Here is a 24,888-nt window from a genome sequence, read left to right on the forward strand (position 1 = left end):
TTACGATTGCAAGATCGCTCGCTACGGTGTGAAGCATATGAACGGCCTTTGAAATATGTAAATTTTGTTTGTGGTGTAGTTTATCTCAGCTTAATTAATTCGAATAATACAAGGAATTAACCGTAGACCGTACCTTTGTTCGTTGTCTTAAACTTCCCAAGGCCTGTTTTCCACTTCAACCGTATCGTAGCGTATTTCTTTGTTTCCGAAATATTTGACCAAAACTAAGGACTGTAAAACAATGCATGAGATACGCTAGGTTTCGCTACGATACGCATTTTGAAGTGGGAAACGGCCTTTAAGGCTAATTATGCCCGCGAAAAACATCCTGGGGCCGGTTTAGCTTAAACGGTGGATAAGTTCAAAATTGAAAGCAATTCTATCTTTTTATTCGACAAGCGAACTAAATGTTTTTAACCTTAATACAAATGCACTGTTTACAACTACATATTCAGTGCATAATATTCAAGTTCACAGTCATTCAAGAGAAATGGAAGAGTGTTATTCAATTTTGACTTATCCACTGTTTAAGCTAAACGGCCTTGATACAACCGGCCCCTGACCACATGTTACGTGATAATATTCCATTGTTTTCAGGATGCCCTCTCCATTGGAATAGGACCTTTTGTTTTTATAACGTGCGTTGCGACATCTCTTTGACTGAATTGGGTGAATGGCAGAATAATTATAACTTTCCGATCGGCCAAATAACATAACACGGCGAAAAAAGCAAAACGATTCCACACAAATAAACGATTTCTTTAAAACAAATAGTACTCGAATTGCGGGTAAGATGAATTTGTGATTTGACATCTTCGTATTGCAGTTTAGAAGCTGTCAGCTGCATGTGTAAATTCCCGAATGCAATACTGAAAAACTGCAAGCTCTTTGGAAATTAGATATTTATAAAAGTTTCATAATCTAGAACTGGCTGATCCCATTGGCGTAAAACATAATTCATCATGCTTGGGTTTTGGGATGTAAAAGTTCGTATGCAGGGAGCGCAAAAAAGGCGACTACTAAAGCCGGTGGGTGTTACACTATGCAATTCTTGCAACTTGCAGTGCAATCATAATTTTGAGGGATGTTAATATGTAAAGAGTGTTCGAAATGCTAAGAAAACGTTAGCAGATCGTATAATTATAAGAAATGTTCGCATCTGTCAACTTTAGATACCTCAGAAGTAGAATTGCATTGTAATAGCTAATCGAATAACAACTACTGTATGATTAAAACCTATTTTCAAAAACCACCTGGATTGCACTGGCATGCAATCAAAATTCTGGGATTATGAAATTATGAGGTTATGAACGTGATATTTCATATCTCTCAGGATAGTTTCGTGTTAGTATACTGTTGCAAATTTTTATTTGCAAAGCATTAAACCGGAAAATTTTATTTTACTTTAACTAGTTTTACTACAGATCTATAGTTTGATTATTGAAATATAAATTTAATATATTCTCATGGCCTTTTCACATCATCTTAAAATAATCATATCCTTATAAATAATTATACTCAATTTTGATAAAACAATTCTAAAAAATCAATAAACTGAACATTTATATCTTCTAAGCTAAAATATGCTCATTAATCTTATTGCAATTGACCTAACATGGTTTCTGGTTTCGCAAAATTATACTAAATATCATTTAACGGAAGTTCAACAGAATAAAACATCCAAATATTTTTATCTACGACTGTCCATTGTTTATTGGCTGTCATCATCTAGCATTTTTCCATTGCATGCTAAAAAGAAGGAAAAACTTACATTTAGATGTTGTGTGATTTCGATTCGAAGACATGTAAAACTCATTACTGTCACACAAGCTATATCAGTGGTTTAAAAGTCTGTTCACAAAAACCAAACTTGCTGGATCCAATTCACTTCTATTGTATGGAATGAAGTCAGTTATTGATAAAGCAGTACTGCGTTGATTTAAGTTGATTTGCGGCCCATATACATTCCAAGTCAACAGACTGTAAAACATCCATTAGGAGTGAATTGGATCCAACAAAATTGGATCATGTGAACAGACCTGAAGAGCTTTTAGTGTTTAGAATACAATTCTTATTATGATTCAGGTTATGGATAGGATGAACAATTTTGAATCAAAATAGTGATTAAGGATATTAGGAATTGAACTAATAAAATTATTATCTTTGTTGTTGCCAGCATTAGATGCAAGGCTGGGATTATTTTAACATTTCAGACAGAAATTAATGAAAGGAAACAAATTCTCATGGATGTGTGTGCAATTGGATGTGTGAGTAATTATGTGTATTAATCATACTTTAATAGTTAGGGCGTCCTTTTGGGGCAGGTTGTATCAAGCCCATTTAGCTTAAACCGTGGTAAAGTTAAAAGTAGAAAGCAAGCCTAACGTTTTATTCAACAAGCAAACAAAATCTTAATACCGTTTAAGCTAAACGGGCTTGATACAACCAATCCTGATTAACGACGTCAGGTAGTCCTCCAGGTCCTTAGAATTCTACCTTTTGTTTAAATGGATCCCTTATATGTGGGCCCTACTGTAAAAAAATTCATATCTAATTCAAGACGTACCAGTTTTTAATGTGACATCATCTCTTTATCTTTCTGACTTTGGGAAAACATTATTCTGGAACAAGCCAACTGCATTTCCTGCAGGATAATATTTTGCCACGACAACAACCAATTCTCCATCATCACTCCGTGCCAAGGCCATTCCTACCTCCTTGCAGTCTTTCCATAACATTTGACTAAAATTTCTTGTGAGTGAAGAAAATGCAGGGGAATCATAATCATATTCCCGCTCTTCGTTGTACCATAATTCAATAGCTGCTTTTACATCAAAGGATCGATCGCTCGACATCGCTATATTTTCACCACGGTCATTTGTCTCGCTGCTTTGGATGGAGCCAGTGCGAATGACTCTTTCTGCACAATGCAGTGCTTCAACAGCGAGCATTGGCGACCAACTGAGTTCTTCGGCACCATGTTGAAATCGATGGTAGTTGTGGGTCACTAAGCAATCGTGTTTAATGGTTTCTAGGTGGAAAAGAAAGATTCTAGATAATTAAAACTTGAATTTTTGCCCTTTTATATTTGACTCTCTTAAAAAATATAACATATTCCTATCATCAATATTCCGAAAATTCATATGAATACCCAGCATATATATTTTATTCATTAAAGTTAGTAATTAATTTAGTGTTGTAACTTACTAAAGGCTAGTTTCCACTCCTTTGTGTCGGAAAAATCTCCTTTGGATTGGAACGGACAGGGAAATTTTCTTTGTCGGTGAGTTCTCAGGCAGCGTTTATACAAAGGAAACTTTCCTGTCCTGTCCGATCCAAAGGAGAAGTTTCCTGAGTGGAAACTAGCCTTAAGATACGAATTTTATTCAGGTTATTGGGATTTATTTTTAGATGACCGGTTTCTTGCCTTGCAAGTTTATTATCATATGAAAATTTTTTATTATTATTCTGATAAAATTTACTGATTTATTATTTCATTAGGAATTGCAAGCGTTTTAAGTTTTGAAACAATTATGCTACACAAAGGCCCAGTTCTTGATCTGTGAAACCTTACCAATCTCATTAGGTGGACTGGGTGGACTAGTTGATGACTTTTTTTTCCTTGGTCGACCTTCCACTGCATTCTCTCTTGGAAAAAGAACATTTTCTTCAAAGTAGCCAAGCTTATTCCCCGGAGGATTGTATCTGGCAACGTAGTAGGAAGTGCCATCAGGTGCCAGCGCCATTCCCACTCCAATCTCTAGCGTATCAGCCCACACCATTTGAGTGAAATGTGCAGTTTGAGTAGTAAAACCAGATTTTAGGAAGCTGTAGTGTTTAATCTCGTCGTACCACAGCTGCGATAAATCATAACCGTCCAATAGTTCGGAAGAATAAGCCACATTCTCGCCATAATCGGAGGATGTAGAGTGTTTGAGGCATCCACTTTCAGCAAGGTGAACAGCCCAAATTTGAGCGTCTTTCGCGAGTTTATCAGACCAGGTGAGAGGTTGAGAGTAATGAATATAACGACATTTATTGTGTTCCAGTAGAACTCGTGCTTGGAAGTCCCCTAATAAAGCTTTTATAATTTATTTAAATGAGTTTAGGCTTCTTTATCGGTTTTGTATTGATTTTAGGAAAGTCATAATAATCTAAGATTGATACATATTCAATAAATATCAGTCAAATCGCTGAGACGAAGCTTATTTTTGCTTAAATCTTACACGAGTTTCCTAAATCATGTATTCCTGCTGGCTAAAGGTTTTTTTGTTAATTGAATGAAACTATGTAACTGATTTTCCCAAGTAGTCCGACAACTAAAAATCCTTTGATTAATTTTATATAACAGAAATCTCTTTATTGCATTTAAGGTGTAGAAAAAATGTTTTAATGATTTTTACCTTTTTTAAATTTTTTTTAACATTTATAACCAGAGCAATAATATTAGCAATGGTTGCGTTTTGTTTTACCAGGTGTTACTCATGCATGACATTCCTCATTTTAGAAAATAACGTTGATTAGCGGCAATCTATTTTAACATTTATTGATAAATATATCAGACGGCAAAACCTACCTAACTCCGTTTTTGACTCCAATATATCCACTTCTCGTATCTCTGCGGTTACCCCGTGCACCACCTGTTCATCCTCGTGTTCTTGGTATTCTATTGAAGGCCCTCTTTCGATATATCTCTCTGTTCTTTCAAGAATTTCTTTTGTTACATCTGTATCGCCTCCAAAAACCACAACTGGCTCCCGCTCAATACTACATCTTTCAATCCTTGTTATTGTCTTGACCGTTCCGTCTTCTGACGTAGTTATTTTCTCTTCCACAGTTTTAGCACCCTTATCTATATCATCAGATACACTACGTCCTGGTTCGATAGCTTCGAATTGTTGAATGAATTCTTTATACTTCTCTTCCGAGAACTCCATAGGTAGTGTTTCTTCTTTACGTGTAACAACAGTCGTAACTGATGTCTTTACACCATCCTGTTCATGTTCCTTTGTGGTTACATCAACTCCCTCTTCCAGCTCTTTGTTTTCAATTTTTCTAATAATTTCCGTTAATCTACTATCGTCCAGGTCAGTGCTCGGCATCGGTGTTGTTTCTACCGTTCGAGTTATCACCTTAGTTATTGTTGTTTTTGTTCCGGATCCATTGTCCTGTTTATTTTCAGTAGATATATCGGTCTCCGGCTGACTATAATTCAATTCAATTTTTTCCACGTCTTGAATTATATCTTCTTGATCAGTAGGCAAATTTTCACCTTTCGAACTTTCAGTTTCCATGCTTAGCTTTTCGCTATATTCATCTATTTTGGTGTCTTTCTGTTCAAGTTCCGCTAATCTTGTCCCCTGTTCTGTAGAAAATCCCTCAAACTCAATATCCTGATCACTGGATTCGCATAACACGACCGATTCTGTTTTAACTGTTGTAACTGTTCTTTTTATTTGACTATTTTCCATTTCCTCACCAAACGATATTTGCTGATTATCAGGTTGTGTTTCGATTCTGCCCGTTGTTTCAGTCACCCCGATTACTTCTGGATCATCTCTTTGGTCAGAATCTGCGGAATTCAAAATGTTTAGTCTTTGCTCTGTTTCCGCTGGAATCGTTATCTCTCCGTGATAAGATTATTGAATCTAATGCATCTCTACATTTACTCGAATAGACATCTTCTAAATCTTCATGCGGCTTAGATGTTTGCTTATCGGTCTCTCTGCTTTCTTCACATGAAAATAGGCTAGTTGAATCGTGCACAAGATTTTCTTCCTGCTCTGAAATTGAAAAATCTGGATCTTCCTTGTAATCTTTCTGGTATTTACCAGTTGTTTCGTCATCAAGAGATGATAAATCAGACGATATCCAGCTGCGAACAGAGCTTCCTGGAGATACCGAAGACTCCGAAGGCGCATCAGGGCTTTCTCTTAAATCAAGTTTTAAATAATCCATTTCCTTTGCCTTATCTTTTTCTAAAAGCAAACTTTCAAACTCGTAATCGGTCGCAATGGTTCCTTGAACTGTTTCTTCCTCCGCAGCACAATCAATCTCCTTAAGATCGCTACTTCCTAAATTAGGGTCTTCTTCGCGAGATGGCCATAGTATCATAAATTCATCAGCTGCGGTTGGCAGAGATTGTTCATGCACAATCTCACTTTCGTTGGCCTCTGTTTTTTGTCTCTTACTCTGAGCTTCGTGAACATTACTAGGAACAATATCAAATTCACTTGGACGTGCTACTTCAAATTCTGCTGAGTCAATATCTGTGCTTGTGAGAACAGTTTCATTTGTTTGAACTTTAACTAATGATCCAGATAAAGATTCAGTCCCTGAAGGCGGTTCTTCCATGATTATTGATAAATGCGACGCAAGTAATGGTCTTTCGGACTCGTAATCAATTTCATCGTCTCCTATATATTCGAGTTCTTCTGGTAGCGTAAATTGTTGATACTTTTCGGCCGAACTAAAAACCTTTTCCACATCACAAGGGAATTCAAGCTGCATTGGTGAAAACGTTCCTTTCTCCTTCATGTACTGTTCATATAACTCAAACTCCATAAGTTCGTATCTTTCCTCTAATGACCCTGTTTCTTCCACCTTCACAACAACCATGTCTCCGCATTCGGTTCGTACAAGTCGAGGTGTAAAAGGTGCATCACTTTGTTCTTCCGTTCGGCTTAAGGCCTGTTTGATAGCATCTTGTACTATCGTACGAGCGCCGACATTTACCATCCGTTCGAACACGCTTTGTTCATCTATCTGTGGTTTCTCAGCTCGAGCAAAGGATAGCTCTTCGTTACCTTTTTTTAGTTCTTCTTCTTCCTTCTCCACAGTGTGCCAAATTACTGGATTCCTTTCAATTTCAACCCAGCGACTCTCGTTATCAATTTCCTGTTCACCTTCCTTAGTGATTGGCGATATTGAACCTTTTGCCTCATCAATTAATTTATCTCCTTGATCAGTAACTATTACATCGTCTTCGAAACCTGAAGTATCTAAAAGTGATATAGATTCGTCATCAAAAACGTCACAAGAAGTAGAAAATCGCACATGCTTAGTGCCTGATTCTTTTTCAAATCCTTCATCCCCGTCTCCCATTGTATCTTCCATAGTTAAATTCTCCTCGCACGTGTCCTTTACAAGATCTTGTGTCACGTCTTTTTCCAGTATTTTCTCCTCATCTGCTCCGTCTTCTTTGATGTCTTCGGGTTCAACTGGCACGCCCTCTTTAACTGTTACATCTTCTTCGCCTGCTACATATTCTTTAACTGGCACATCTTCTTCATCTGTTACATCTTCTTCAACTGGTTCATCTTCTTCGCCTGCTACATACCCTTTAACTGGCACATCTTTTTCATCTTGTACATCTTCTTCAACATGTTCATCTTCTTCAACAGGTTCATCTTCTTCAATTGCTAAATCTTTTTCCACTAGTACATCTTCTTCAACAGAAATATATTCCTTGACTGAATTATCCTCTTCAAATAGTATATCTACTTCGACCTGTTCGTCTTCTTCAACTCTTACGTTTTCTTCAACTCGTAAATATTCTTCCGCTGGTACATCCTCTTCGACGAGTACATCTACTTCGACTTCTACATTCTCTTTAACTGGCATATCTCCTTCATCTGGCACATATTCTTCAACTGGTTCGTCTTCCTCAACTGGCGGTAAATCTTTTTCAACTAGTACATCTTCTTCAACTCTTACGTCTTCTACAACGACTACATCTTCTTCGAATGAAACATCTTCAACAGGTACATCTTCTTCAAGAGGTAGAACTTCTTCAACTGGTTCATCTTCTTCAGCTACTAAATCCTTTTCAACTAGTACATCTTCTTCAACCGAAATATCTTCTTCGACTGAATTATCTTCTTCAACTGGAATATCTACTTCAACTACCCCGTCTTCTGCAACTCCTTTGTCTTCTTCAACTGGTAAATCTCCTTCTATCGGTGAATCCTCTTCAACAAGTACATCTTCTTCGACTTCTACACTTTCTTTTAGTGGCACATCTTCTTCATCGGGCGCATATTCTTCAACTGGTCCATCTTCTTCAATTGGCACATCTCTTTCAACTAGTACATCTTCTTCAACTCTTACTTCTTTTACAACTAGTTCATCTTCTTTAAAAGGCAAACCTTCTTCGACTGGAACATCTTCAAAAGGTACATTTTGGTCAACAGATAGAACTTCTTCAACTGGTTCAACTGCTTCAACTGGTTCATCTTCTTCAGCTAGTAAATCCTTTTCAACTAGTACATCTTCTTCAACTGAAATATCTTCTTCGACTGAATTATCCTCTTCAACTGGTATATCTACTTCAACTAGTTCGTCGTCTACAGCTTTTGCGTCTTCTTCAACGGGTAAATCATCTTCAACTTGTACATCCTCTTCAACTGGTACAACTTCTCCGACTTCTACACTCTCTTTAAGTGGGTCATCTTCTTCATCTGACACATATTCTTCGACTAGCTCGTCTTCTTGAACTGGTGGTACATCTTCTTGAACTAGTATATCTTCTTCAGCTCTTACTTCTTCTACAACTAATGCATCTTCTTTAAACGACAAATCTTCTTCGACTGGAACATCTTCAACAGATACATCTTCTTCAAATAGTTCAACTTCTTCAACTGGTTCATCTTCTTTGGCTAATAAATCCTTTTCAACTGGTACATCTACTTCAACTAGTTCGTCTTCTGCAACTCTTATATCTTCTTCAACCGGTAAATCTTCCTCCACCGGTGAATCCTCTTCAATATGTACATCTTCTTCGACTTCTACACTCACTTTTAGTTGCATATCTTCATTATCTGGCACATATTCTTCAACTGGTTCATCTCCTTCAACTGGTACATCTTTTTCAAGAGGTACATTTTCTTCAACTCTTACTTCTTCTACAACTGGTGCATCTTCTTTAAACGGCAAATCTTCTTCGACTGGAACATCTTCAACAGGTACGTTTTCTTCAGCAGGTACAAATTTTTCAACAGGTACATCTTCTTTGACAGGTACAACTCCTTCAACAGGTACATCTTCTTCAACAGGTACATCTTCTTCAACAGGTAAATCTTCTTCAACGGGTAGAACTTCTTCAACTGGTTCATCTTCTTCAGTTAGTAAATCCTTTTTAACTAATTCATCTTCTCCAACCGAAATATCTTTTTCGACTGAATTATCCTCTTCAACTGGTATATCTACTTCAACTAGTTCGTATTCTGCAACTCTTTTGTCTGCTTCAACTGGTAAATCTTCTTCAACTGGTAAATCTTCCTCCACTGGTAAATCTTCTTCCACTGGTAATTCATCTTCAACAAGTACATCTTCTACGACTTCTACACTCTCTTTAAGTGGGACATCCTCTTCATCTTGCACATGTTCTTCAACTGGTTGATCTTCTTCAACTGGTAAATCGTTTTCAACTAGTACATCTTCTTCAACTCTTACTTCTTCTACAATTAGTACATCTTCTTTGAAAGGCAAACCTTCTTCGACTGGAACATCTTCAACAGGTACATTTTCGTCAACATATAGAACTTCTTCAAATGGTTCAACTTCTGCAACTGGTTCATCTTCTTCGGCTACTAAATCCTTTTCAACTAGTACATGTTCTTCAACTGAAATATCTTCTTCGACTGAATTATCGTCTTCAACTGGTATATCTACTTCAACTAGTTCGTCGTCTACAGCTTTTGCGTCTTCTTCAACGGGTAAATCATCTTCCACTGGTACATCCTCTTCAACTAGTACAACTTCTTCGACTTCTACACTCTCTTTAAGTGGGTCATCTTCTTCATATGGCACATATTCTTCGACTAGCTCGTCTTCTTGAACTGGTGGTACATCTTCTTCAACTAGTATATCTTCTTCAGCTCTTACTTCTTCTACAACTAATGCATCTTCTTTAAACGGCAAATCTTCTTCGACTGGAACATCTTCAACAGGTACATCTTTTTCAACTGGTTCAACTTCTTCAACTGGTTCATCTTCTTTGGCTAATAAATCCTTTTCAACTGGTACATCTACTTCAACTAGTTCGCCTTCTGCAACTCTTATGTCTTCTTCAACCGGTAAATTTTCTTCCACCGGTGAATCCTCTTCAACATGTACATCTTTTGGCCCATATTCTTCAACTGGTTCATCTTCTTCATCTGGCACATATTCTTCAACTGGTATATCTTCTTCAACTCTTACTTCTTCTACAACTGGTGCATCTTCTTTAAACGGCATATCTTCTTCGACTGGAACATCATCAACAAGTACATTTTCTTCTACAGGCACGACTTCTTCAACTGGTTCATCTTCTTCAACTGGTAAATCCTTTTCAACTACTATATCTTCATCAACCGAAATATCTTCTTGGACTGAATCATCCTCTTCAACTGTTTTATCTAATTCAACCTGTTCGTCTTCTGCAAATCTCACGTGTTCTTCAACTGGTAAATCTTCTTCCACCGGTACATCTTCTTCAACGACTGCAACGTCTTCGACTCCAATATTCTCCTTAACTGGCACATCTTCTTCAGCGTTAGCTGTCACATTTTCTTTATCTGGTATATCTTTTTCAAGTTGTTCATCTTCTCCAAATATTTTCTCTTCTTCAATTGGTACATCTTCTTCAACTAGTGCATCGTCATCAACTCCTATGTCTTTTTCAACTAGTTTATCTTTTTCAACTAGTAGGTCCTCTTTAACACTTACTGCTTCTACAAATGGTACACATTCTTCAACTAGTTTATCATCTTCAACTCCAACGCCTACATCAACTGGTAAATCATCCTCAATCAATACATCACTTTTAACCGGTATATCGTCTTCAACTGCCTCATGCTCTTCAATTTGTAAATCCTTTTCACCTAGCACATCTTCTTCGACCGAAATATCTTCTTCGACTGAATTATCCACTTCAAGTGGCATGTATACTTCAACTAGTTTTTCTTCCTCAACTGGTAAATGTTCTTCCACTGGTACATCCTCTTCAACGAGTACATCTTCTTCGCCTGCTACATTCTCCTTAACTGGCACATTTTTTTCATCTGGTATATCTTGTCCAACAGGTTTATCTTTTTCAACAGGTTTATCTTTTTCAACAGGTTCATTTTCTTCAACTGGTAAATATTTTTCAACTAGTACATCTTCTTCAACCGAAATATATTCTTTGACTGAATTATCCTCCTGAACCAGCATATCTACTTCAACCTGCTCGTCTTCTTCAACTCTTGCGTCTTCTTCAACTCTTACGTCTTCTTCAACTGGTAAATCTTCTTCAACTAGTAAATCATCATCCACTGGTACATCCTCTTCAACGAATACATCTTCTTCGACTTCTACATTCTCTTTAACTGGCACATCTTCTTCAAGTGGTTCATCTTCTTCAACTGGTGGTAGATCTTTTTCAACTAGTATATCTTCTTCAAATGTTACTTCTTCTACACCTAGTACATCTTTTCTAAACGGCAAATCTTTTTCGACCAGATCATCTTCAACAGATACATTTTCTTCAACAGGTACAACTTCTTCAACTGGCTCATCCTCTTCAACGAGAACATCTTCTTCGACTTCTACATTCCCTTTAGCTGGCGCATTCTCTTCATCTGGCACATATTCTTCAACTGGTTCATCTTCTTTAACTGGTACATCTTTTTCAACTAGTACATCATCTTCAACTCTTATTTCTTCTACAACTACTACATCCTCCTTAAACGGAAAATCGTCTTCGAATATAGGAATATCTTCAACAGGTGCATCTTCTTCAACTGGTACATCTTCTTCAACTGGTGCATCTTTCTCAGCCGAAATATCTTCTTCGACTGAATTACTCTCTTCAACTGGCATATCCACTTTAACTAGTTCGTCTTGTGCAACTCGTATGTCTTTTTCAACTGGTAAATCTTCTTCCACTGGTGCATCCTCTTCAACGAGTACATCTTCTTCAACTTCATTTTCTTTAACTGGCAAATCTTCTTCATCCGGTACATATTCTTCAATTGGTTCATCTTCTTCAACTGGAACATCTTTTTCAACCAGTATATCTTCTTTAATTCTTACTTCTTCTACTTCTTCAATTCTTACTTCTTCTTCAATTCTTACTTCTTCTTCAATTCTCACTTCTTCTACTTCTTTAAATGGCAAATCTTTTTCGAATGGAACATCTTTTTCAACCAACACGTCTCTTTCAGCTCTTGTGTCCTCCTCAAAAGGTAAATCTTTTTCAAACGGTACTTTTTCTTCAACTGTTTCAACTTCTTCAACTGATACATCTTCTTCAACCGGTACATTTTCTTTAACCAGCGCATCTTTTTCGACTGGCTCATCGTCTTTAACAGGCCCGTCTTCTTGAACTAGTTCATCCTTTTCAACTTTTGAATATTCTTCAAATGGTAAATCATATACCACTGGTTCACCTTTTTCATCTTCTTCAACCTGAACGTCAAATTCCACTGCTTTATTCTGTTCAACCAACACATCTTCTTCAACTGGCACGTCATCTTCAACTAGTAAGTCTTCTTCGACTCTTGCTTCTTTTTCAAATGATAAATCTTCTTCCACTGCTACATTTTGCTCAACTGGTACCTCTTCTTCAACACGTAAATCCTTTTCAACTCTTACTTCTTCTTCAACTGCTAAATCTTCTTCAACTATTGTGATCTCTTCAACTGCGACGTCGTCAACTAGTACGTCTCTTTCATCTGATAAATCTCTTTCAACATTATCTTCACCTAGTAAATCATTATCTGGTACGTCTTTCTCACCAAGTACATCTTTATCTGGTACGTCTTCTTCAACTAGTACATCCTCTTTAATCGTGACGTCACCTGCATCCCTATTCACTTCTACGTCATCTAGAATTGGTGCATCTACCTCTGCCGGTGCGTCCTCAACTGGTACGTCGGCACCTAGTGCATCTTTTTCAACAGTTACGTCTTCTTCAGTTGTTTCGCCTTCTTCATGAACTAATACAGTTTCAAATGTGACGTCTTCTTCATAACGCAAATCCTCTTCAACTGTCAATTCTTCTTCAAAAGGTACAGCTTCTTCATCTGGCACGTCTACAGTAACTGCTATATCTTTCTCAATTGTCACGTCCTTTTCTACTGCTATCTGTTCCTCAGATTTCACGCAGGGTTGTAGTTCCATTGTTTTCTCCTCCTCATCCTCGAAAAAGAACGTATCTTCGGACAGGGCATACGAATACTCTCTTGTTTCCTTTTGTATATTTAAATGTTCGATCGGTTCTAACTCTGTTCTTTCATTCTCAAGTGATTCCACCGGAGAAGGAACATCGTTATCGTCACAAATATTCTCCTCGAAGTTTATGCTTGAAGAAGGATATATTGGATATTGTGCTGTTTGTCTTTCGGTTGCTAAAATTAAAACAAATGTAAAAACATAAAGCGCAAAAGAATTTTAAGGTAATCTTTGGATTTGTAAAATATATGAATTATGAAATGGCGCAATTTGATTGATAAAAGATTTTAGGATTTTTTTTTTAATTTAAATAGCATTCAAAAAATGTTTCACCTGTCGCTTACTAATAAGAAATTTTACAAATGACAAATGTGGCTATTGAGTAAGATGACAATGCTTTTCAGTATTTGAATCACTAAATGATTAAATGGTTAACACCACGCGGACATCAACCGACCAGTTATACAACTATAGCAAGCAAGTTACCTAGCTGATCGTCCACAGTATCTTCAGAAAACAAACTATTAAACTCCTCATCAATAACGCCATGATCAACTGTTCTCGCAAATGTTGTTGTAACAACGTGTTCCAACACAGGAAAGCCTTGACCAGTTCTTGCGATTTGTCCATCAGCCGCAGTTGAGGTTCTCTGATTTTCGCCTTCTATTCGCCGTAAAACAGCTTGTTGACCGTCATAATCATGTTGTTCTAATCTTTCATCCTCGATCTCCTGTGAATTTCTTAGCCTAGGACTGTGTAGAATGTCATCAATAGCTTGCCAATCCTCCGTTTCTTTGTCTTCTCTCGCTGTAGGGCGTATTACAATTGACGCTTCTTTTACCTGAAAATTTATAAATAATATTATGTAAAAATAGTTTTGAATATTATTCTATGAAAAATCGCTATAGAATAATATGATTACTCTTCGGAAATGGAAACAGGATGAAAAAATATTGTTGAAATCTTTGTAATCAAAAAAGCAGTTCAAAATTTGAATCGATACCTGTCCGAAGTCTTTGTCGTATTGATGTACATATTTCTCGCTTTTTCTTAAGACTAGAGGACTTTGCACAACATTAGCATCATATTGCTTTGCATCCTCTGAAACGGTGGCTGTTTCACCTTCCATTTTTGCTTCATTGTCAACCTTATCTCTGCCATTTTTGGATAGCGGTACCTCTTCATCTTCTTCCCCCTCTTCTGCAACACTTTCCTGTCGTGTGAATTCCATTTCGTCGCTAAAGGTACGACTTAAACGTTTATAAACCGACCCTTCTTCACTTCCGATGTCTTCGCGAGACGTTGATTTACTAAGAACGACGTATTCATTTAAATCAGCTCTTCTTGGTTCCCGCCCTTCTTCATTGTCTTCTTCTTCGCTAGACTCGTTCTCCCACTTCTGCCTGGTGTTCGTCAGAAGTTTTTCTATTTGGTCGACCGCTCTAGAAGGACTTGGGGGTGGACTTTCGTATTCATGTTCTTGGTTGTTCTCCTTCATTATCACTTCGCCATTTACCACAGTTTGCTTCGTGCCGGAAGGTGTTGCCGAGCGATCAATCCACACAAGTTGGTTGAATTCACCACTAGATGGTCTTAGTACAAACGTTTCTTCGTCCCTTGACGGTAACATGATCCCGGAGAGTCCGTTTTTCTTCTCACGATCCTCGACCACATTTGCATTCTCGTCGTACTTCCTGAAAATATTAATTGTTAGACGACTAAAAGTTATTGCTAATTGCTTTCTCCTTAATCCTCATCCACCTGATTTATTTTTGTAACCCTAATACGCGTATTTTATGACATGCTCAGTCTACGAAACGGACATAATGTGTTAACGTAATTCTTAGTTTCCATGCAATCAGGAAAGCCGAAAAGGTAGCTTGACCACGGTGGCAATCGAACCTTTCCATCTTAGTTTTACTGGTTCAGTTGCTAGAACGCGACCGTTCAAATATGTCTAGTTACGGCCCGGTATGTACTAAGAGACAAGGTTCAGAGATTAGAACAACAAAGACTAGAAAACCAAAGGTCGCGCATTTGATTTCCAAAACACATTCGCCAAAAATACCGAATGTATGATCTGGGACGAAATAATGAACCGTATATTTTGGCTACAACTATGTATAGCTTTAAACTATAACAACAAAAATCCAGTTTTAAAAAGCGGCTTCATGATTCAATCAAGTCACTTCTGAGTTGTTAAAGTCAAAGAAATTATTTCAGACCGTAGTTCTGGGGTTTTTTTCTACAGTTTTAATACCAAAGAGCGGCGAAACATCTTACCTTTTCTTTATGTATGCGACTTCTTTAAGATCTAGATAATTAATTTATATATGTTATGTAGTCATTGATATAATTTATATAATCAATTATAACTACTGTGAATCTGTGATCGATAACTGCTAGGGGAAAAACCAAACAGTACGCAATAAAGTAGCAATGAACTTCGGTCTTTTACATTGTAAGAAAATCATTTAAAGGAGTTTATTATGTCATCCAGTTTATGCATCAAGTTCTGTTGGACAAATTGGAACTTATCAAAACACGGACACGTATTGCAAGAAAAAAAAGAGATTATCGCTCATGATTACGAACCTGCACTGCACAATTTTCCGACGTTTCCTCCAACAAATCCTTCTTTGTTTCCTGGAGGACTGTAATGTGCTACCACCACAGAGAACCCATCCTTACCAACTGCTTTTCCAACACCTATCTCCCGACTATCGTGCCATACCAGTTGTGTGAAATTTAAGGTTTCTGGGTTCGGGTTTGCATTAGAAAAGTCGTGATTTTGTATCTCACCGTACCAGCGATGACTTACCTGCGAAACGGAGCGGAATTACAATCAACTGTCAACATAATTAACGGATTTCTTTCACAGAACATTTGTAGAAAACATTACTTCTATTTTACCTTGAAGGCAGTCAAATCTTCCCTTTCAGCATAAGCAATACTCTCACCCGTGTTTTCATCGTTGCTGTACGTGATCTTTCCTGATCGTAATAAATGATCGGCCCAATTTTGAGCGTTGTTCATAAGCAAATGCGATACAGTCAGCGGAGGAGAGGCGTGACGTGCTCGAAGATAATTGACAAAAACAATAAACTCGGTGCGGAATTTCTCCAACTCTAAGCATGGAGAAAGAATGTCAACGTTAACCGTCGATTAGGATTTGTTATGAATATGGAAAACGAAACCATCGCAGGCTGATTAGGCAACATGTGGAGCAGAAAAATATGTCATTTCAAGATGATTTAATTTTGAAAATACGGGCGCTTAAGGAGCTGTTTACATGAGCCCGGTTACCCGAGATTTAACGAAGCGTGAGATTATTTTGAGGTGAGCACATAACACGATCCTGGTAGTCGAATAATCACCACAACAATAGCATGTGATTGTTTGGTGTCATTAAGACTTATTTCAATACCCCAAAGTCCTCTCACGCTTCGTTGAATCTCGGGTTACCGGGCTCATGTAAACAGCCCCTAAAAAGGGCAAGCGAACATATATTTAATTCATGATCAAGCTTCATGCTAATATCTCGCATCCATATGAAAACACGGCCCATACGATTCGACCACCCTTCGAGACTCAAGCGAGTTCGTAATTTAATAAGTATTGCTCCAGTTGTATTCAGTATATTGCGTGCAGGAAGAAGAGTTTGTAAAATATTCTCTAATATAATTTATCTTAAAACTCTTTTCCTTGTTTAACACCAGATTAATTTCATGCATTATACCGCGGTAGACTGTCCGCAAATTTAACAACTCACCACATTGACTATACTCAGCCATCATCCCTTTTGTCGCCACCTCATTGACCACAACGCCATCAACGCTGTCCTCAAGAATACCCACGTTTTCTTTGAATTCTTCCACGATGTTTCCCGGAGGAAAATAATACGCCACAACGATACACATGTCGTTGCTGTATGCCTTGCCAACGCCAAAATACCGACTGCCTCGCCATATCAACTAAAATTTCATAAAAATGATTGTTTAGACCACAATCGTCGTGTACTGCAGGCATTATGGCGCAGGTTGATAAATTAGTGGCCGACATAGACGAGCTGTCTCAGTAAACTGTCTCAGCAAATTGTTATCATTTTCCACCCAAAACTTATGTAAATTTGGAACTTTTTTGAATTTAATAACATTTCACTGCGATATTTAGTACGCTCTTAATAATATTTGTATGCTCTTTCTGGAATACATTTTCCTTAAAAGACGAAGAGCTAGCAATGCAACATGCAAATTGTCCGTTCAAATTTGGATCGTTAGACAGTCATCATCAACCAGCAATCATATGAACCGACGAAAGAAGAATTGAATCAAGTGATAATGAAATAGAAATAACAAATAGGAATATTAATGTGAAAATTATACAGTATACGTGTATAAATTTACAAAATCAATTGCCGGCGTAGCGCGAGATTGATTTCTTAATCACTGATGAGTTGCATCTGCATTAAGAGTATTGTAAATAATTAATTGCCGTAATAGCATTGGGTTGAGCACAATTTAGTGTGATTTCATACCCGTGATTAAAAAATTGCATGTTGCAAGGTAAAATCATCAACCTAATGCATTCATTTTGATAAACTTTTAAACGATTGAAAGTCTTGATATACTAAATATACTTCATTTTTAAAGACGTGTCATCCAAATTTTTGGTATTTGATGTTTATATTAATTATAGCTTTAGCTCAAATTTTTCAAGTTAACCAGGCTTGCGCTTTTATCTAAATTGTTTTTACATATTCACTCTCACGTATTTGGGAAATAAAATATTTAAATATTAATAAAAGATTTTATATGGAAGCGGACTAACTATTGGGAAAGGGAATGGCATGTTTTCAAAATGGACCACCAAAAGTGAAAAAAAAATTCTCACAAATAGCGGTTCTCTCATATCTATATTCGTCATCGTTTGCGTGGGAACATTTTTGTATCGATAACTCAGCCTAGATGATACACTATAAATAGGTCAGTGTCCCAACCCACCGCCGATTACAATCTTTCCTAAACTTCTAAATTTTTTAATGAATTGCAAGGGTAAAGATCGAGGGACTGGCTTGTCCTCCCAGATGTTATGTCATGCCGGTTACCAACCTGGGTAAAATTTCCTGTATCAGGAGAAAACGACGCTTGCTCATAATCAAACAACTTTGATTCATCGTACCACAGTTTTGCCGCCTTCTTTCCATTCAAGTCGTATCCTTTCCGTCCTGCCAAATTTTCCCCATACGCTATATTCTCACTGTGCGTGAAACTTCCAGTATCCAATAAATGTTTTGCCCATTTCTGGGCCTCGTATGCCAGCTTGTATGACCATTGCAACGGCGCCGCTCTGTGCCTTTGACGATACCTGTTATGGGCCAGCAGACAATCCTCTTGAAACTGCTGAAGACCTGGTTATATTTAAAACATACAGAAGCGTAATTAAAACAAATATAAAATATTGTAATTTTTAACAGATATAAGTGCTACAAATTTTAAGGCTGGAATATTAATTATCCAGGGGCCAGTTTTATAAAAGACAAGTTAACTCTTAACTGTAGTTAAGAACAGAATTGGTCAAACAGAGCTGTTGTCTATTTCTGAGTTAATTATATAACTAGGATTGAACTATGAAAAGTGTTGTTATAGAGTTTTATACAAGCGGCCTCAGACGGTTATAACAAATCTACAAAACAAAACATTACTGATTTTTAGGATATTACTAACATTATATGTAATTTTTTAGAAAATATAGAGCATCGAAATAATAGCACGATAATATCTTAAAAATCAATTAACTTTGTTCAACATTTGTCAAATATAAAGTTTTGACCCTACCTGGAATACGCTTCAATGCCAATGTATCCACAAGGTGGGGGGGTTGTATCAGGGAATCTGATTTCTTCAACACATTAGCAGTATAATGATTAGTATTTCCAGGGGGGTGATACCTCGCAACAATAATCTCCTTTCCATGTTTACTTCGAGCACGACCCACTCCTAGCTCACGTGATTCCTTCCAAAGCAACTGTGTGAAGTTCTGGGTAAATTTATTTAGGGTGTCTCTGCTGTAATCATAATCTTTTCCTTCTTCATACCACATCCGTGACACTAAGGTTCCAGTCAGATGTGAGCCCCATGTGCACGCTATATTTTCACTGTAATGGTCGTTCTCGGGACTACGTTCAAACAAATCGCTCTCAGCCAAATGCTCAGCCCATTGTTGAGCACCATCGCAAAGTTGAAATGATAAACTCAAAGGTGTCGCACTATGCTGGGCTCTGTACTGATTGTGAGCTATCAATGTCTCCGTACGGAAACTTTCATTTTCTAAAGATAGATTTCATTATAAATTATTTTGTTATAATACGTAAGGCTACCATAAAATATTGGTACAGGCCCTTAGCCAGTATACCACAAGCACTCCCAGTTACGCAAATGCTATCAATGTGGTGTAGACTATAGACACCTCGTTTACTTTCTTATGGGTCGAATGTTTGCTCATCGGTTGGCATCTAGAGGCTGCTTTCCACTTACGCGTTTTTTATACGCACGTACACGTGCGGAAAATTTTAAATGCTTTAGATACTTATTATTTAACATCTAGCCGATCTAGGTCAACTAAAGCATACTAAAGTATGCAGAAAACTAAGTTCCTTCGATTTATTAACTTAGTCTTTTCAAAGGTAACATGTATAAACTATAAGGATTTAGACTTTTAAGTGCGTGTACGTGCGTATGAAAACACATAAGTGGAAAACAGCCTTAAGAGGAGGTGCTTGAAAAGGGCATCATGGCCTATATCGTAAAGCTAGCGCTGGCCCGGTTAATCATTACATGCATATTGGTAATATTCCTGATGAAATAATTCATACGTACAATGACAATAAATTTTACGATTAAATAAAATAAAAAATAAGAAAAATGTTATTGAAGCTCTATATGACTAAATATAATGACGTCCTTGCATGTACAGAGATCGACACTCCTCTCGTTATTCGAGAGTTTTAATCTATGCAACTGCGTCAGTGTTTGCCTCTTTTGTATTTTGCTAGATTTTCTGGAGACGTCACGGGTGAAAAGCTAGTCTGATGGATATAATGTATATCCTATCACCGTCTGAAAATCTATGTAACTTTGGGAATTCGAATTATATTTAAAGTGAAAATAGCATTCGCAAATAAACAGAAGTTTCCTGTTTTATAATTTATCACCAATTAATATTTCATAGCGATAATCTTGAAAGCAAGATTATTCAAGTAATAACGCGTCGTTACGCTGTGTGTATTTAATATCGTATAGCTATATAATTATAATAGCTATATATTATTTTTGGGAGCGATAAATTTGACATCATTTCAATATTATGGGAAAGTCGGGTTTAGAGGCTACGACATAGGCTAAATATATTGTAAATACAAATGTATAGCCTTTTACTTTATCATTCAATTCAGTGCAGCATTTAAATTCCAAGATGAAATGCATATAGTATATTCACTTAAGTTGTTTTTCAACATCAAGCGGTGACGATTTTATATGCATGCCATGAGAGAAAAGATAAGGCTTCTTTCCGCTTAAGCGTTTCTAGTATGCACTCACACCACTGATGTACGTTAAATCCTTCCAAATTTCATGTTACAACTATGAATAATTTGAAATGATTCGGAAATCTGAATTCCTTAATCTTGTTATATCCTTTAATCTATATTTCAACTTTTCGTAAGGTTCATGAAAAACGATTAAGCTGGAGAGCTACAATATATCATAAATCAACGTTTGTTTTCCCACAGGGCAGTCACACCACAACACATCTGATAATATATACTTTAGTTCACATAAAGGCGGTTTTCTATTACCTCCGCGTCACCCACACAGGCTATAAGAGTACTTTGTTTTTGATCGCGTGACGCCCGCATAAGCCACAATTTGAAAATCGCCGCATGTCGCATTGCCTGCGCGGCCAAAGGAAATGGAAGGACAAACAGCCTTAAGGCCTACACAACTGTGCCTACATACACATACAGACAGCTAGGGCGCGAATTAATGGCAACGCGACGCGAATTTGCAACGATATTTATTTTTTAAAATCAAATGAATTTTAGACTATCATTATATTCTTGTGGATTACATATGGTAGTTTATTTTTGGAAAATAAAAAACTTTGAAAGTTTCCGCCGCGTTGCCAAATCGCGTACGGTCTGTGAGAACCTTGAAGTATATGCATACATATCAGGATGCGCGATATATATGAATACACTCATGATCTCACATGATCTCGCTATATACAGTAATATAGCGAGCCTTACCAATTGTGAAATGACTTCGAGGTTGGCAGTGTTGTTGTTATCTCAAAAAATGAATGGGAGCCGGTTTGGTTCATGAAACCTTATTAATACCCTAAAAGCACCTCAAGCTGGGTTGTATCACTGATAACCAGGCTCATGTAAACAGCCTGTTGCGTATGAATAAACGTAGCTATAAGTGAAGCGTTTAGAAATTAATAAGGTATTTACCATTTTCGCTATATTTTCCGAAATATTTCTTTCTTAAAGTTAGTATATGTACGCTTTTGCAATAACCATATCTGCCCATCTATATAAACCCAAATGCATGCAAAGTGTGCTTCTGTATCTGTCCTTAACTTATGCCTGTGTATGTATATGTAACTTGTGTGTGCATGTCACACAAACCCCAAAAGCTATATTATCATGTTGAGGTACACCAGCGCTTGAGTTCTATTTTTCACACGCTGAGGTGAAGGAGTCTTATTATGACATGGCCTTAAGATATCAACAATCAAGGAGTCTAAATAACAATTACTATAGCAGCGTAAATGAAACTTTTGCCGAAATTCATAAACGGTAATTGCAGAATTAATGCAATTAGAATATGGTTGTCGAAGCCCTTATTAACGGATGAGACAGTATAAGATATCGTAAGATTTTATATATTTCATGATCATGCACTAACAGCTGACACGCCTTTCTGATTAAGACTTAAGATACGCAGTACGCGTGACATGCACAAGTGGGCTGTGGTCCTCATTGTGGACGACATCGCGGTAATTGTCAATAGTTACGAAAATTTAAAATACATCGAGAATGCATAGCAGCAGCTCTATATTTTTCATATAAGAGCTATGACGCATGCCTTAAACCGCCTGAGTTCATATGATCAAGAACATATTATTACTTTCAGGGACAAATTATATTCGCGTGGTTGTTCTTGGAAAACGCCCAATATGTTTTAAATCGATATAAACTTGTCTTATCTAGCGTATGGTTGCATGCATTCATATATTATTGATGATTTTCACTACATGCATGTGTATAGATAAAAATATATTTACTTGAAGTATAACCAACTTTGACATTTCATCGTGCGCATGTATGAGTTTTTTCAAGCAGCAAAATCTTTCGAATATTTTGGCATGGAATGAAACGTGTTTATTATCATGTTTATTCGAATACAATACAATACGATGCAACTGCCTCTTACAACTGCACAATAACAAATACAAATGCCTCTTAAAATAACACAATATTCAATATTCTCTTCACTTTTTCGGAGAATTATAATTTAAAATACAGCTCTTAAAAACATACATATACATATATTTTGACTAGGAAAAGATCTTTTCTGGATTTGTTTGCCAATGTGGGAGATATATTTTATACGATAACGCTTAATTTGATGATTTATATTACTTGTCTGCAAGCTTAATTGTTTCGTGGACAGTGCAATGAAGCTATTAAGCTTCAAACGAATCGCGTTGGATCAAATGAGCGTGTGCTGCAGCTTATATGAGGTGTAATTTTACATTACGCAAATATTGATTCGAAGAGCATGTATTTCATGTCACAGTAATATGTAATAACTGCAGTATTTTGTTTCATTTGAACCCAGAGACTATGAAGTCTGCGAGAAAAAATTATGTTACAAATTATGCGTGTCACTATCGATCTACAAAAATGCTTTAATTTATTAACGGATCGTTATCAGCATATGGCGATTTCATGCATGCAGACAAGGGATATATTAGCAAATTCATGTAATTAATATATCATGAGAAAGTAAAGCATCAGAGAGGGATGAAAAGTGGCCAAACATACTGTGTTATTAACCTACGATACAAAATTTATTTTTAGCTCACTTTAGTACAGATATTCATCCCATAACCGAGCACATTTTCGTCTGCAAGAGACTTGTCGTGCTCAAGTGACCTTTGAAGACCTTAAATGTTTGTTTTGACCTGACTGGCGCTGTCTACGCCGTTGAGCGTCGACATATATACCAGTATTTTAGAGTTTATTACGAGCAAATACTTTATTTCAAATTCCCACTTGCTAACAAGCAAATCATCTATAAATGTCCCGAAACATTGATGGAAATTTCAAGGTTTATAAGAACAGAAATTCAACGCTCTTCATCAAATTTTGGATAGATCGCTGATTTAGCTATAATGTAAAGCGATAAGGTTATAAATATAACGGGATATGTGTTTGTGGTACAGGAACATCCTTTAGAAAAACTAAACAATCGAACGAAAATATCTTTATTATCGGAGAATTTGTAAAGAGAAAATCACACTGGAAACTGATCCGGCTTTAGGACTACTTTCGTTATGCTATAAAGCTACAAATGATTGAATATAATAGTCATTTAAAATATAGAGATAACAAAAAGGACGATGACGAAAAACATGAGCTAGATTTGATAATACAGCGTACACGTAGACGTTGTGGAGCAAATGATACGTTTCTCGAACATTCCGGCTAGCATTGTGTACATTATACTTGACGATTTCAGTGCAGTCAGTCGAATAAAGGCGTGACTGTTTTACATACGTTCCAAAATATTCATATATTTGTCTTAAATGTGAGTCACATACAACAATATAAGATTGAAACAATCGTCAAAACTTACCAGATTTCAGCATGTCTGCTATTTCATTGATTTGAGTAATGAAACAAGATTGCGAGGAACCTGAAGGCGCGATCTACGACTTGAATACTCTGAAAGATTTCGTATTAGCGTGAAACAGGTGGTTCATAAGGCGACTCAACTTTACATACACAATGCGGTCAGACAATTATAATTGTCTTGCCCGCCAATGAAATGTGTTTTTCTATTGAAAAGCGGCAGCTGCTGTTGGAAAGATCTTAATCTTATGCTGTGAAATACTTTAGACCCGCAAAATTCGCATGGCTCTCTCGTATCGGCTTCACGATGCAATGACAATCCACTTGGCCGCTATCTTACTTGGGCAATCTATGGATACGATTCCCGCGCGCTTTCCCAGAGGGATTTCAAGTTGTGATATTCAACACCGATCAGTAAACACGTCAATAAACGATACGTCTGCATGCAGTATTTACGACATACTATATGCGAATATGCATGTCTAGTTTTATGAACGACTATATATCATATCCGTAATAATTATATGCATGCATGTAATTTATCAAAGAGTATGGCACTGATTATTTTTTCAACTGTGTCGGGAATTAGCCTTAAGGTTCAACTGAAGTGAATTTACTTTTTTATATAACTACATCAGTCGAGAGTTTTCCCAGCCACACAGCCATATTTTAAATATTTTATACAACAATGTAAATAAAGGTTGACGCGTGTTTTAAAAATAAATGTAAGATTAATGCGATCAACGAATGAGTTTTTCTTCATATAATTGCAG

General features: G+C 36.8%; 2 protein-coding genes across 2 annotated transcripts; both read right to left on the reverse strand.

Moving 5' to 3' along the window:
- Positions 1 to 1,393: 1,393 nt before the first annotated feature.
- Positions 1,394 to 5,565, reverse strand: LOC114526181. The gene is made up of 4 exons (XM_028547702.1): positions 4,577 to 5,565; positions 3,575 to 4,081; positions 2,567 to 3,031; positions 1,394 to 1,749 (listed from the first exon to the last, which is right to left on the reverse strand). Exons 1-3 carry the CDS (start codon positions 5,469 to 5,471, stop codon positions 2,592 to 2,594), a joined length of 1,842 nt encoding a protein of 613 aa, XP_028403503.1. The 5' UTR covers positions 5,472 to 5,565; the 3' UTR covers positions 1,394 to 1,749; positions 2,567 to 2,591.
- Positions 5,467 to 24,362, reverse strand: LOC114526180 (titin-like). Its single transcript, XM_028547701.1, has 10 exons — positions 24,120 to 24,362; positions 19,032 to 19,523; positions 18,306 to 18,604; positions 16,967 to 17,168; positions 16,108 to 16,322; positions 15,790 to 16,015; positions 15,478 to 15,508; positions 14,198 to 14,888; positions 13,681 to 14,035; positions 5,467 to 13,370 (listed from the first exon to the last, which is right to left on the reverse strand). The coding sequence occupies exons 1-10, from the start codon at positions 24,130 to 24,132 to the stop codon at positions 5,566 to 5,568; spliced, it is 10,329 nt and encodes a 3,442-aa protein (XP_028403502.1). The 5' UTR covers positions 24,133 to 24,362; the 3' UTR covers positions 5,467 to 5,565.
- Between the last annotated feature and the right edge of the window lie 526 nt (positions 24,363 to 24,888).

The sequence above is a fragment of the Dendronephthya gigantea genome, unplaced genomic scaffold (assembly GCF_004324835.1).
Source record: "Dendronephthya gigantea isolate DGI-Jeju-01 unplaced genomic scaffold, DenGig_1.0 000037F, whole genome shotgun sequence".
Classification (NCBI taxonomy): Eukaryota; Metazoa; Cnidaria; class Anthozoa; order Malacalcyonacea; family Nephtheidae; genus Dendronephthya; species Dendronephthya gigantea.